Source organism: Cystoisospora suis, assembly GCF_002600585.1.
Source record: "Cystoisospora suis strain Wien I chromosome Unknown contig_1973, whole genome shotgun sequence".
NCBI classification, from domain to species: Eukaryota; Apicomplexa; class Conoidasida; order Eucoccidiorida; family Sarcocystidae; genus Cystoisospora; species Cystoisospora suis.
In genome coordinates this window covers 198-15,285 of record NW_027154772.1, presented here as the reverse complement: position 1 = coordinate 15,285, position 15,088 = coordinate 198, and the positions used below count along the sequence as shown (strand labels likewise).

Genomic DNA, 15,088 nt, shown 5'->3' with positions numbered 1-15,088 from the left:
ATAGATCAAAGATAGAGAGATAGACTAAAGATAGATTAAGGATCGATAGATTAAGGATCGATAGTTATCAGTCTATATCATAGAGGGCCCTACGTCTATACCTCTACATATATGTATAAATGATAAGAGTAGACAGATACATGTATGAGAGTGTACACATACAGTGATGTATATGTGTGTATATGTATGCATATGTATATGCCTATGTCTATATCCGTTTGTCTCTTCTCGATATGCATGGAGATCAAGAGACGGGAGAGAGAGAGAAGATTTAGACGGATGACTGGACGTCCTTCCCTCTCTCTCCTCTCTTTTCCGGAGAACATATTTTCTTTCTTTCTTTCTTACTTTCTCACTCTTTCTTTCGATCCTGGAAAAGGGGAAGAAGAAAGAGGGAGAAAGAAGAAGCAAACTTTGCATTCTTCAGAGAGGAGAAGGGAACGGAGAATGGAGAATTTATCGAGTTGTCATAGAGGACAATCTACATCTCTACATGCCCCTCATCATCTACGTCTTTCATCCACTCTTCTTCTTTCTTTCTTTCTTTCTCTTTAATTCTTTCTTTTTCTGTCTGTCTGTGGTCTGTAGATCTCATAACCATACATTCTCTTCATTCTTTCGAGTAGATGAGGAGTGTACATACACCGTACATCCTGATGATCCGTCCAAGACTCTCTACACACAGACAGCCACCTACAAAGTCTTTGGCCTAGGCACTCCTATCAACAGAGCCCTTGAAGGGGTTAGTCTACCGTCTCTTCTCTCTCTTCTTCTCCTCCTCTTTCTTCTTCTTTTTCTTCTTCGTCTTCTTCTCAAGTCGGCGTCTCAGCTCTCATGTAGAGAAGGATACAGAGAAAGATAGGGAGATAAGGATAGATAGATAGATAGACAGAATGATAGAAGATGTCTCTAGAGCCCTTGTCGCTATGATTTGAGCCGCTGTCGTCGTCTTCTTCACTTCTTTATTTACACGGAAGGAATACAAGATCTATTTCAAGAAAGAGAGATAGATAGATAGATAATACTTCAAGTCCTCTATCTCGACTCCATTGATATATAGAGGAGATACGCGCTATCTACCATCTTCAATCTATCTATCTATCTATCTATTTATCTCTAATCTATCTCTAATCCATCTTCAATCTATTCTTAATGTATCTATCGATCTATCTTTAATCCATGTATTTATGTCTTGTCTCAATATCTATGCATTGATCTTTATCCATCTTTTTCTTTGTCACTCTTTCTTTCTATCTTTCTTTCTTCTTCCCTTTCGCAGGCGGCAGTGCGTTCAGCTGAGGAGAAATCTCGTTTAGGTGTTTCTGCAGTTAAGTCGAGGGTGTCTTCCCTGGAAGAGCAAGGATGGTGGAGAAGACACTGTGATGTGTGCCTACACTCGCTAGAGAATGTAGCTAGCCAAGCCACACAGCATTACCGCGAATTCATAAAGAAGAAGAAAGTCGAGCCCTCTCTCCATCTCTCTTCTTCTTCAGGAGGAGAAAAGATTGGAGTAGACGAAAGGAGGAAAGAAAAGGCAGAAGGAGAGAATGAATGTCTCGAGCAGACTCATGGGAAAGATAGCGACCTTTCTTCGGGTGTATGTACACCACACCCTTCTCGTGGGGGAGGGGCGGAAGAGGACAGGCAGAAGAGCTGTGAGAAGGAGAGAAAGAGAGACGAAGAGAGAGAAAGTCTAGGAGGAGTCTTTTGGTTAACGAGAAGGGGGTGGCTCAAGAATCGAAGGGACAGCGAAGAAGAGAAGAGAAGTGTTGAAGAAGAAAAGAAAGAAGAAGGAGAGAAGACGAAGGAGAGGGAGCTTCTTTCCTTAGGGAATAATGAACGTGAAAGCTCTCCAACAAGACAGAGAGACAATGAAGAAGAAGAAGAGCTCGTTCATGATCTCGATAGAAGAGACACCGTCAATCTCTCTGGTACGACTGGAAAGCCCTTTCTATCTTCTTCCTCTTCTTCGCCTTCTTTAGATCGTTGCTCGTCACGATCTCTTCTTTTAGAGCCCTCTCTCTTTGCTGCATGTGTCATGTCTACGTCTGTCAAATCTTTTCTTTTCTCCCGTCCTTCTCCTCCTTTCTTTGTCACCTCCTCTCCGCCTTCTCATTCTTCGCATCATAAAGACTCTCTCAGCCTTCCGTCTTTCTTTCCTCTTCATTCTCACTCACCACTACAGTCAGACAACTACCGCCCTCGCACCTCCACAGAAACGTCTTTTTCTCCTTCTCCTTCTCCTTCTTCTTCTTCATCCACTCGTGATACTAAAGCTCCTACCTTCATATCACGTTTCTTTCCTTGGGTGTTCTCTTCTTCCTCTTCCTCTTCTTCTTCCTCTTCCTCTTCTTCTTCCTCTTCCTCTTCTTCTTCTTCTACGCCACCTAGCGAAAGTGAAGCTGTCTCTACATCGAGATATGATACGTCTCTTTCTCCTGATCTCTCTTCTTCTTCTTCTGCTCTTTCTTCTCCTGAGGTGGAGAGTGAAGGAGATCTCCCGTGTTCTCCTTCTTCTTCTCATGGTCATTCTCACGCTGATCCTGATGACGCGAAAGCTTTCTCCATCGTCGATAGAAATCCACTCATCTCTACGAAGAAGAAGAGTAAAGATGGAGAGACTCCTGATCTACTTTCGCATGATATCGACCCTCTGAGTGCAATTTCTTCTTCTTCTTCGCAGGTTTCGATCATCGATGCGGACGTCGATTGTCTCTGTCTTCAGCCAGCATCGAGAGGGACACCGCCTCTCCCTACCGAAGTCTGGATCGAGAGAGAAGAAGAAAGAAGAAAGAAATCTCGAGGAGAAAAGGTCAAAGAGAGAGAGGAAGGCGTGGGAGAAGATCTCCAGGAGTACCTTCCTTCTCCTTCTTATCAGTATCGGCGTTCTCTTGACAAGAGCGACCCTATGAAGAAAGATCTCCAAGAGAAAGGAGAAGCAGAAAGGTATCGATTTCTTAGTGGAAATGCAAGAAGAGAGAGAAGAGACAGCTCGCTTACGAAGAAAGAGATGAAGAGAAGAAGTGTTTCGACAAAAGAAGAAGAAGGAGATAAGAGAGACAAGGGGCAGACGCACTCCTTTCTCTTTTCATCTCTATGGAACGACAAGTAACAGGGAAAGCATTCTATCTCTTTCTTTCTTTCTCTCTCTCTTTTTCTTTATCTTTCTTTCTTTTTCTCTCTCTCTCTCTTTATGAGGGAGGGAGGAGTAATGAGGCTCTGCTAGAGAAAGGCCGATAAGAAGCTTCTCGTCAAGAGAAGATTCTCTTCGCTTTTAGAAAAGAAAGAAAGAGACAGAGAGATAGATAGAGAGAAGAAGAGAGAAAGAAGGAGATAGAGTCTCAGATAGAAAGAGGGAAAGAGAAGAGAGGAGCTGGAGGCTTAAGTCGAGAGAGAAAGAAGAAGAAGATGCGTCTTTCTGTCTCTCTGTCTGTCCTTCCCTAACTATCTATCGATGGAAGAGCTGCCTCTAATTCGACCGATTCTGAGAGAGGTACGGATGTATAAGTAGATAGAGAGACAGATAGATCGGAGACAGGTAGAGTAAAGATAGATTAGAGATAGACCAATGATAGATAGATATGAATGGATTCGTTCATGTAGAAGATGATAGAACAAAAGAAAATTGGGAAGATGTTTTCGTGAGAGAAAGAGAGGGAGAGAGAAGGAGAAGAGAAGAAACGAAACTTAAGGAGAAGTCATTCATCTCGCTCAAACCCCTGACGTGCATGCGCGCCTTATCGTCGATTGTCCCTTTCGATTGTCTTTTCTTCTTCTCTTTTCTCTTGCTGGCCAACCGCATGATATGGGGCTACAACACATGCAGGAGGAGAAGAAGACCATTCATCTGACATGTTAGGGAAAGAATCTTTCTCTGTCTCTTTCTTTTTCTCCCTCTTCACTTTTCTTGCCTTCTTTCATTTTTCTTCTCTGCACGCTTGTCTTGGAAATGGGCGAAGAAGAGAAAGAAAGAGACAGAAGACGATGACGAAGAAAAGAGATAAAAAATGATTTGATTCGGCTTATAGACGAGGCTGTCAGGCAGTGACCTACCTAGGAAGAAGAGTACCAGTACACAGGTTTTCTTCTACATCTCCATACATACCTATATATGTCTGCTGCATATCTATATATCTCTACATGTATATATGTCTACATCGATGTAGGTATGTTTGTGTAGAAGAAGAAATGGATTCGAGAAAGATCGACTCTTCTTCTTCATGTTCTGTCCATTCTTTTCCTGTCCTCTTCACTTCTTCCTCTCTCTCATGCTCCTTCTCCTCCTCCTCTTTTCGATGTGTATGGAAGAGAGCCTCTCTTCTTCTTCTTCTTTCCGTTTCTCTCTGCCTCTCTAAGAGTATTTGAGAAACAAGAATGACTCACTTCTTCTTCTTCTTTCTCGGTGTCTTCGTCAGTGTAGGACTGTGAGTTAGTTGGGGACAGAGAAAAGGGAGAAGCAGTAGAAGGATCGAAACTCCAAAAGAAAGAGCGAACGTGAGAAAGAGAGAAAGAACGAGGAGACGTTAAGGTATATATATACATATATATACGTATGTGTGTGTGTGTATATGTGTATGTAGTGTGTATATACAGGTGTGTGGAGTGTATAGAGAGAGGTCTTCTTCTTCTTGTTTAATGTTAGGTCACTAAAGAATTGTCTAAAGAAGAACTTTTGTCTAGTCATTCGAAAAGACAGAGGAATCATATACACACATACACATACAGACATACCACCTCCTAAAGCAACAGCTCGACCTTCGATCTATCTTCAATCTATCTCTTTCTCTCTTTATCTATCTTTCATCTATCTTTATGTATCTTCAATCTACCTGCAATCTCTGCATCTATGTGGAGGAGAAAAACGGTCGGTTTTGTGGACTTTCTTTTGATCTCCTTTGAAAAGGATGAAGAAGAAAAGACTGAAAAAGAGAGGAAGAGAGAGAGGGAGTGCATGGGAGATGAAGAGACTGAAGAAGAGGAGCGGAGGTGGATGAATGGCGATAGACAATCGACAACAAGAGAGAAAGAGAGAGAGAGAAAGACGAGGTGAAGAGCTTCGAACCTCTTGTTCTTTCTCTTCCTCTTTTCTCTTCGTTCCTATCGTCTATCTCTTTATCTCTCTTTCTCTTTTCTTTCTCTCCCTATAATAAGAAGAAGAGAAAGACAGAAGAAGATCGCGACTGTCGAACGTCTTCTTCTTCTTCTCATGCCTGAGAACGGAGGCCTGGCGTACACACTCTTGTCAAGCCCTACAAAGAGGCATACAATAAGTCTCTCTCTCTCTCTTTAACTTTTTCTCTCTTTCTTTCCTTCTCCCTCTCTCTCTCTCTTTTTCTTTCTCTCTTCTTTCTCTGGAATCGTTAGATGCATAGCGAAGTGATCGAGAGGAATGCACGAAAAAGAAAGACTTGTCGTCACCATCTTCATCTTTGTCGTAAGGGAATTCTTTTGGTCTCTTTTCACCTAGGTCTATCGTAGCGAGATATACATACATACACAGAGAGAGAGAGATGTATACATCGTATCTTAGACGGTGTAGGTCATGAATCCATAAAGAAGTAGTCTACAGACACATGAGACAGAGAGGGAGAGATCGTACGTAGACAGAGAGATAGAGTTCTCAGTATTATCGAATCTGAGGTGTATCTGATATTGATAGTTGCACATGTAGCTAGACCTTTACTCCATGTATCTTTAATCTCTCTATCTGTCTCTAATCTATCTCTGTATTTCTTTCTCAAGCTATCTATCTATCTATCTGCGTATGCCCTCCGTCTCTTCGTGTTCTTTCTTTATTTCATTGTCAGCTTTGTTAAAACTTCTTGATCGCTCATTCATTCCTTCCTTCACGCCTTTATTTCTCTTTTACTCCTCCAATCGACTTGAGACATGCGTGGGTTCGATTCCTACCTTCACCATCACCTCGTCGTTGTTGTTGATCTTCATTACCATAGTAAGAGAAGGAGGAGTGAATGCTTTTCTCCCCTAGAGATCTTCATAGAGCAGAAGAAAAAGAAAAGGAATAGAATCGGCAACGCCCCTGCCGCGTTCTTTCATTATCTTCATCGTCTCGCTTTCTTCTTTATTAGTCTAAGGCGACAGACACATCCCAACCTAAGAGGAGGTCTTTTTCATACATTCGATTGAAAGTTGGATGAGCTCTCATAGCACACAAAGAAAGATATCAAGAAGACAGGAGACCAAAACATCTCATAAAGAAGAAGAAGAAGCGGACTGTATATGGAGCTGAGAGAACTGAAGAAGAGAGTATGTTTCAAATGAAGGAGTGATACATAGACTCCCCTTTCTCTTTTTCTTATTTCTCCTTGGCATTCCTCTTCTCTCTCTCTCTCTCTAAGACAGCCGCAGGATCTTTTTTCTACTGAAGAAAACGAAGAAAGAAAGAAGTAAGAAGAACGAAAGAGATAAGAAAGAAAGGAATAATGAACCTACGTTGACCGATCTATCATCTACCTATTACCTATCTGCTACAACATATATGTGTACAGATCGAGAGATAGACAGATAGATAGTGAATGCTGTTAACAAAGATAGGACACGTGTCTATCTTTATCTATCTATATCTATCTGCATCTATCTATCTATCTATATATCTTTATCTATCTATCTATCTCTAATCTCTCAATCTCTTTGCTTTTTTCTCGCAGTGCGAAGAAGGAAAAAGAAGACGATAAGAAAGATGAGAAAGAGGAAGGAGAAGACGAACCTCATGAGGCGTGATGGCGGTGGTGGATCTCAACTGCCTCCCCCTATCACTCATCCTTCATATCAGCCCGATCACTCGAGACACTCCATCTCTCTCTTTCTTTTCTCACTAATCATAATAAGAATAAGAATTTTAACAAAGAAGAAGGAGAGAGTGAAGTCTCAACCGCTAAATCCCTAGTAGAGATGTGTACGGAAAAGAAGATTCGATCGTTCGATCATCCTTGTTGAGAGGAGGACCAGCAGCAACGACAAAGAAGAAAAAGAAGAAGAATCTTATCGACCTCATGAAAAAAGCAGACAGAAAGAATGAGACAGGAAAGACCCTAACACGCACAGGAGACAGAAGAAGATAAATAGGTAGATTTGAAAGAGAGAGAAAGAGAGAGAGAGACAGACAGTAGTGTTGGTTCATCGTGTGGGTTGTCTTTCTGTGATGCTTCTCGATGAGAATGACGAGAATTCTGCTTAAGAAAAAGGTCTTTTCAGTCGGCCATCTCTCTCTCGGCAGGGGAGGGGAGGGCATGACAGAAAGAGACAGAAAAGGAAAGATCGAAAGAGAAAGAAACAACAGAAGACTAACCCTCTTTCTTTCTCTCTCACTCTTTTTCTTTCTTATTTCGACCAGTGCCACGGAGAATCTTCTTCATCTTCGTCTTTCTCTCTTCTCCTTCCGTTGTCTCGTGTGTGACTTTTTCTTCTTTCTACTTCTTCTTGTCTTTCTTTCATTCTTTTCAAGCTCTGTAGCCTTCTTCTTTCAATCATCCTTTCTACGGCATCTCCATAGAGGTCTCTTATCTCCTCTATTCTCTCGGAAGCGCAAGAGGCGGAAGAAGGAGGTGGGAGATGATGGATCTCCCCGCTCTTTCTCACCATCCCTCCGTGTTTTCTTGAGAAGGCATTTCTAGGAAGATTCGTCATGCGAATCCTTACAGCTGAAAGGCATTCGTCTGGATAGAAAGAGCTATCTCTCTCTATACGATCTCTCTCTTTCTCTCTCACTAAGGCCTGCTCTTCAGCCACACGCGACTTAGGAGGAAGATGAGAGAGGCGATAAAGAAAGTTCGAGTATGGATCTACACGGGACTGGGGTACCCGCTGCCAACGATCGTAGGAGATGCGGAGATTAGGTGTATACGACTGACATAGACGATCGATACGCACTCCATAGCGACGGATTCTGGAGAAAGCAAAAGAAGTTGAGAAAGAAAAAAGAAGAGAAAAAGAGAGAAAGAGAATGAAGAAGAAAGAGAACGATGAAAACACACTTAGAGAGAGAGAGAGAGAAAAATGATTAGGTATATATCTCTCTCTATATGTGTAGGTAGATATGTGTGTGGTGGCTCTCTCAGGAAGAATGAAAGAAGGATAGAGAGGAAGGAGGTGTCTTTGTATCTAGTAAATCTTTCACAAGTGGGTATACATCTATCATATCTGTGCATGCACCCTACACATGAGAAGTTCCTGGCACATCACCTGACAGATAGAAAGGAGAAGGAAATCGAGTTAAGGAGGAAGGACTCCAAGCAAATAGATAATAAATACAATAGAAGATAGGTAGACATACAGATAGGTAAATAGATAGATAGACTACAGATAGATAGATAGACAGACCCCCTCTGCTTTTTCGCTTCTGCATATGAGAGGACCTTCGTCTCGAGGGATAAAGAAAAAGAAGGAGAAGCACATCTTTCTATGTCTTCAGTCATGTATGGATCCAACGCATGCACAGATACACACATCATACATGCGACTCTCTTCATGAAAGAAAAGTGGAAAAGAAGAAGCAAATGCACGAGTGAGAAGAGTAGGAATAGGAGTAGTCGTAGGTGTAGTGGCGCTTGGAGGGGTGCATAACAACAACAAGAAGAAGATCTCCTTCTCCATTTTCAACTATCGCAGCTACCCTAACTAGGCGTACCCGAACTCCTACCAGTACCTCTAGTAGTAGGAGTAGTCATAAGAATAGTGACACTGGCAAGAGTCACACTCCTAGTACTCCTAGGAAATACACCTAGTTGACAAACTCACATACATCACAAGCAACTCCTTCTTTCTTTCTTTCGTTCTTTTCCTGAACTTACTCTCCATTTCTTTCTTTTTCACGTCTTCTGTGCTTGGCCTTTTCTCTGGAGGCTTCGAGTTCGTAAGTGTAAAAAGTCTCGCCGTAAGGCAGACGAATGATGTACGGCCGATCGGTCTCTGCTTGGAGCATGTAATCTTCAAACGTACTAGGTATAGGCCGGCCCATCTCCATTAGTCTCATATACCACGTTCTACACAAGAAAAAGAAACGAAAGAGAATTACCTTCATCTTTCTTGTCTCTCTCTACAGACATCTATATATGTATATGTAGGAGTGTGGATCTATATGTATGTATGAGCTACCTGTATGGATCTGTAGATGTGTGTAGGTGTGGGGCAGGTACATAATGAGGTAGGTGCATGCACCCGAGAGGTGGAGGGGATATGTAGGAACAATAGATTGATATAGAGATAGATAGACAGATTGGAGAGAGGGAGATATAGATAAAGAGATAGATGGAATAGAGAGAGAGATAGACGGATTTGAGGTAGATAGATAGACAGATCGAAGAGACATAGATAGATCTACACGGGTCTTCTTATTTCGCTATAAAAACGATCAACTGAAGAAGAAGAAACAGAAAGCTTCTAATCGATCCAGAGAAAGACTCGTATCTCCTGCTGTTCCCCTCCTCCCTAGATCTTATGTCTACATGAAGAAGACTGTGACAAATAGATAGAAGAAAGAAGGAGATCTTCTTCTTATCGGTGGTACTACTACTAGTAGTAGTGGTAGGGGAAAGAGTCAGTCAGATGTCTGAGAAAGAAGAGAAGGAATTGAAAGAACCCTCATCCCGACACATCCTCTTCTTCTCTTTCTCTCTCTTCTCTCAGACCCAAAACGCAGAGAAAAGAAATGCAGTCAAGATACACCACTCACGAATAGAAGAAAGACAGACATATAGACAGAGTAAAGATCAGTAGACAGATTACCGACAGATACATGAAGATAGATAAAGATAAATAGATAGATAGATCGATTAGAAGATAAATACATAGATGTAGAGATAGATTGAAGATAAATAAGAGATGACTCGATTGAAGATTGATGAGTCTAGATGGCGAAGCGTTCGTTTGAAAGAGTTGTTCCTATCCTTCTCTGTCTGTGTATAGTAGGCATTCTTTCCTTCTTCAATTCTCTTGTAGGTTCGATACCTATCAGTGAGAGCGGTAGCGTGTGTATAGAGGACGTCTTTCACATCTTCAACCTTAGCTCCAGCTGCCTTAGCGATGGTTTGGATCGCATGCAAAGTAAATTTCTGGGCGGTATCTCTCTGCAATTCCTCTGCTGTAAAGTGCGAGAGAATCCTGACTAAAACATACAAACGGGGGGAAAGGCAAGAAAAGAGAAGAAAGAAGAAAATATCGGAAAAGAAAAGAGGAAAGAAAAGGAGAGTGTGAAAGACAAGGAGAAAAAGATACAAGAGAAAGATGAAGGAAAGAAGAAAGAAGCAAGACAAACAGAAAGAAAGATAGAAAGAAGAAGAAGATCAGGATCGTTACAGACTTCATGACTTGTGGAAAGTGGTTAAACAGGCATTGGGCTTGCGAAAAGAAGAAGAAAAAAGAAGAAGAAAGGCGAAGACACAGACAGAAGAAGAGAAGAGAAAGAGGGGAAAGAGAAATCTACTAAGCGGCGAGTCGTCCAAGATATTCATCTTTACAGACGAAGAATGCAAAGACGAAGACGAAGAAGAAGATTCTTCCTGAGGTTTCTCTCTGCATGCTAAACCGTCACCCTGTATACACTCCTCAATACCCACTACTAAATCTCACAAGACTCGGCACATATAGCAAAGATCCATACAGACACATACACATACAGAGACAAATCTATCTTTAATCTATCTCTCTTTGATCTATCTATCTATATATCTCTGTTTAATCTATCTATCTATCTATGTGGTAGGTGCTGCATGGATTTCCTTTGGTATGTTTCGTGTGAGAGAGAGACTGATCTTACGATGTAGCTCGATCTTTTTGAATTCAGGAGAAGATGACGGCCTAAGACTTTCCCATCCTAGATCGGCGAGTTTCTTTGCTGACTTTGCGACAATTCCTTGCAGCTCTTCCTCCGCATTCTTCAAGTAGTCGTAACACCCCTGAGGTGTACAGACACCCGAAACAAGAAGAGCACCGGCATCCCCAAACACAGCAGAGCAAGAAACAGAAGGAAAGATAGAAAGAAAGAAAAAGAGAAGAAGAAAGAGAAAGGAAGAAAGAAAGAAAAAGCGAAAAAGAGAAAGAAGAAGTGTAATTCTTGTCTTCATTGAAGAAGAAGAAGAGAGCTAGGAGGTGTTAGAGTGATCTATGTAAGACATATGCCCCAATGAATGAGAAGAAGAGTATGCATGTAAAGAGTATGAACAACGAAGAAGAAGAAGAAGAGAATGAAGATGGGGAGAGATCTTAGCAAAATGAAAGAAAAGAAATCTGAAAGAAACGAATGAACTTCATGAGACTGTGGATTTCCTAACCTGCTTCAATCATCGTGACTGAAATCTCCTAGATACATACGAGCTGTCGGGAGTAGGAAGAATAGACAAGACCATCGACAACAGGAATAGGAGTAAGGGGGCTGGTATGATGAGGGATCTCCTCGATTCGAGGAGATCTTCGCTTCTCCAAGGGCTCCCCTCTATCTTTTCTATCACCTCTTTCTCTTCCTTTCTCTCTCTGTCTCTCTCTCTTTCTATAGACCTATGTGGCGCGCGCCTAGATGTATACAGATACATCTCTATACGTCCATATATCTGTACATGTATACATGACTAGATATTCTTTCCTATGTATGAATGATACCCGCGCATGTATCATTATACATATACATACTATACACATATATATATATATATATCTACAGGTGTAGACAACATATAGCCATGTGTATGTATGAAACTAAGTAGGTATGAAAGATAGGTCTATCCCTTTGTATGTGTTTGTGACGATGGGGTGTGAGGGTTAATTACTTGTCTCCATTGATAGAAATCGTAGAAAGTGAAGATGCCCTCCTTCTGCATAAGAGAAATGACTACAAAGCGATAGAACCTGTGAACGAGGAGCTCCTGCTTCTTCAACTGCCGAGACTCCGCATCTGTAATACCCGACAAGAACTTCGACACCTGCGAAGGAATAGAACAAGAAAGAAAAAGAAGAAGAAGAAAGATACCGAAAAAGAAAAAGAAGCAGAACAGAAAGAAGGGAAAGAAGGAAAGAAAGAAAGAGAATGAAAAAGAAGAAGAAAACAGGAGAGAGACAAGCAGAGAGAAAGAGAGAAGAGATAGAGGGAATGAGCCACCTCGGCTTCTTCTTCTTCTGCTCTTGCACGGAGGGTTCGGCTATTCAGAAACTCCCAGCAAGAAATCTCCTTCGTATACATGAAATAGATAATATACACAGACGATGCGGAACTCTATACATATAGATATATAGAAAGATATATCTCCCTCTCTCTCTGTCTATCTTCTTCTTCTTCTATTCCTTCTTCATCTGCCTGTGTGGACACCTTACCGTCTCTACCCTTTCTTTCTCACTCTTTCTTTCTCACTCTTTCTTTCTTACTCTTTCTTCGAGTGTACTTGCAGCTCCGAAGATTCCATTCCTTGGAGAGACATCTCCCCCTCCCTGTTTGCCTCCTCCTTCTCCTCCTATCTTCTTGTTTCTTTGGTGGCCTTGCAATTCTGCAATTCTTTCTTTCTCTTCTCGGTTTCTTGAAAAGTCAAAAAGAGAATTTAGCCTTAAGGAATCGCGAGGTGTATTAAGCGACTTGCCAAATAACCCCCCAAGCATCGACCACTTAGAGAATCTCTTCTGCTGAAAATGAAATGAAAGAGACGACAAAAAAGAAGAAGGTGAAGATAAAGATACGGATGAAGATAAAGAAGATATGGAGCATGAGGAAGAGAAAGAAGAAACCTGAGAGTCTGCGGAGGCGAACGGCTTAGAGAGAGATTGGAGGGGAGAAGAATGGAGAGAAGAGAAATGAAGAAGCGAGGTAGGATGTGGAGATAAAAGACGAGAAGAAGAAGAACAACAACAAGGATAGAGAGAGAAAGAAGCAGAAGAAAGAGATGAGGAAGATGGAGTAGAGGATGCTGCTGAGAGGGCCTCTCCTGTTTGATAGGAAAAAGTAGACGATGAGGAAGTGAAGAATGACGGAGAGTGTGGAGAATGCTGCTGTGTATGTACACCTCGATCTTCTCCATGAAGTGGTTCTTTTCGCCTCTGTCTCCTGAAGAGAAGATTTCTTCTTCTTCTGTGAATAAAGGGAGACGAAGAGAGGTTTCCATTAGATAGACAAGCGCATGGAAATGGCGATAGAGAGGAAGCTGACGTAGGCAAGATAGAAAGAAGAGACTGACAAACTTCCGACCATTCTTCTCTACGACTTCGTGCACGAGAAGAAGAAAGTAAGACAGAACAAGGAGAAAAAGGAGAAGAAGATGATGCCGTTGGTAGCCTCATGGTAGCTGAAAAGCTCTACAATGAAGAAGGGAAAAAGACAGAAAGGTTGATCAAAACAGAAGAAGAAAGGAACGGAGAGAAATGAAACAGAGAGAGAAAAACGTGGGGAGAGACATTAGGAAGACTCGTGGAGACAAATCAAGCTTTCCTCGCTCAGGTGTATATACACCTCGTGACAACACACGGAAAGGGGGAGGAAGAAATAATGAAGACAAAAGAACTGAAAGGTGTAAACAGTTATTTCTTAAGCATGAAGAAACATCCCGATAAGGGTTTCTCTTCTATTCATGAGTAAAAGAAAGAGAAGAAAAGAAGAGAGAAAGGAAAAGCCTTCTCGAGTGAAAGGGCCATTGAGGTGTATGTACAGGTCGCCTCCCGCTTTCTTCTTGTTTGTCCAAAGCACATCTCGGATCTAGACTTGAGGCAGAAGAGACAACACGTAGATAGAGAGATAGAAAGATAGATTAGATAGAGAAATAGAAAGATAGATTAGATAGACAGATAGAAAGATAGATTAGATAGAGAGATAGAAAGATAGATTAGATAGAGAGATAGAAAGATAGAGAGATAGAAAGCGGAAAATGCTGAAATAGGAAGTATCAGTGACAAGAAAAGCCTAGAAAGCTTTGAAAGTCTGTCGTGTCTTTAGTGTAAAGACACATAGATACGACAGTGTAGATCTATAATATGTGTAGGCGGTACATATATAGGTATTGATAGATACATGTATGTTTATGAAGATAGATAGGTCAAGAAGAAAGAGACGTATGAAATAGGCAGCTAGCTACTTGGGACGGAGAGAAAGAAAGAAAGAAAAGAATCGACCCAAGAGCTCAATCGATCATCCATCCATTGGGAAAAGTCTAGGAGGTGGAGAAAATTGGGAAGACGGCGAAAAGATCAAATTGGAAAGGAGGGAGAAATTCCTCTTCTTCTTCCCGCAGACAGACACACAGACAAAGAGAAAGGCAAAAGCAAGGGGAGAAGACGATACAATGAAGAAACTGCTGCAATGAAGAAGAATAGTGAGAGAGACAGAGAAAGAAAAGAGAGAGAGAGAGCGAGAGTGCTAAGAGAAGAGAATACAGAGATGTGTCTAAAAGAGAGGAAGACAGATCAATCTTGCCTTCTTTTCAAGAAGAGAAGGAGAAACCTCACTATATCGGACAACCTGAGAAAGTCCGATCGACGTCACGCGTACAATTCTTTCTTTCAGTTCCTTTCCTTTGCGCATGCACTCTCTTGGATTTTTCTTTTCTTCTTTGCATGCACTCTCGGGTGTATGTACATACACCTGAGCCAAATGAAAAGAGAAAGAAGCGAGTAGGAGGAAGGCAAAGAACACTAAGAATAGTCATATCTTTCTCTTCTTTTTTCCTTTTCTTTCCTATGTTTTGTGAGCTGTCTAAATCTTGTCCTTTTACTTTCATAATTATCTGTAAGTGAGGAAACTCCAACGATTCCTCCTCCTTTCTTCTTCCTGGGCCAGGTCTCCCCCTTACACCTTAGGTGTTGCACGAACGGCCAGCCAGACAGAAAGGTCTTATCAAGTTGTCTGGATTTCCTTCTTTCTCCTCTGTTCTCTCAAGAAGAAGACGAGGGAATTTAAACGTGAAGCTTCTCTCATGTTGCTGTCTCTCTACGCGCATCTAATCTCTCTCTCTCTCCTTGTCTCTGTCGATCTGTGTATATGAATCTATCTATCTTCTGTAAAGAAGCCATCCTTCACTTCTCTATCTAAGGTATCGTCTTCTCTCCGTGTCTTCAACATTCTTTCTATTTCCTCTTAAACTTTATTCTTTCTCTCTTCCTC

The 15,088-nt window shown here is 41.5% G+C and overlaps 3 protein-coding genes across 3 annotated transcripts in view; 2 read left to right on the top strand and 1 right to left on the bottom strand.

Moving 5' to 3' along the window:
• CSUI_004286 (preli family protein) overlaps positions 1-7,417 on the top strand; it is an 8,765-nt gene extending 1,348 nt beyond the window's left edge. The window contains exons 3-5 of the mRNA XM_068064479.1: positions 589-742; positions 1,280-6,407; positions 6,669-7,417. Of these exons, the coding sequence (XP_067923547.1) occupies positions 589-742; positions 1,280-3,112 (1,987 nt within the window). The 3' untranslated portion in view covers positions 3,113-6,407; positions 6,669-7,417. The remainder of the gene's footprint in view (positions 1-588; positions 743-1,279; positions 6,408-6,668) is intronic.
• On the bottom strand, positions 6,698-14,422 carry CSUI_004285 (uncharacterized protein). Its single transcript, XM_068064478.1, has 6 exons — positions 12,373-14,422; positions 11,781-11,933; positions 10,775-10,913; positions 9,967-10,123; positions 8,811-9,002; positions 6,698-7,906 (listed from the first exon to the last, which is right to left on the bottom strand). The coding sequence occupies exons 1-6, from the start codon at positions 13,273-13,275 to the stop codon at positions 7,342-7,344; spliced, it is 2,109 nt and encodes a 702-aa protein (XP_067923546.1). The 5' UTR covers positions 13,276-14,422; the 3' UTR covers positions 6,698-7,341.
• A 141-nt stretch (positions 14,423-14,563) lies between these two features.
• CSUI_004284 (uncharacterized protein) lies at positions 14,564-15,079 on the top strand (the record flags this gene model as incomplete). Its single annotated transcript, XM_068064477.1, has 1 exon — positions 14,564-15,079. A coding segment is annotated over one exon (156 nt), but the record flags the coding sequence as incomplete, so codon positions are not given.
• Positions 15,080-15,088: the final 9 nt, after the last annotated feature.

Coding starts and splice junctions, on each gene's coding strand:
- CSUI_004285 (XM_068064478.1), bottom strand. CDS start 13,275: ATGAGGCTACCAACGGCATCATCTTCTTCTCCTTTTTCTCCTTGTTCT. Junction 11,934..12,372: donor CAAGTACACTCGAAGAAAGA/GTAAGAAAGAAA, acceptor ATTCCTTCGCAG/GTGTCGAAGTTCTTGTCGGG. Junction 7,907..8,810: donor GAAAAAGAAAGAAATGGAGA/GTAAGTTCAGGA, acceptor TGCTTTCTCCAG/AATCCGTCGCTATGGAGTGC.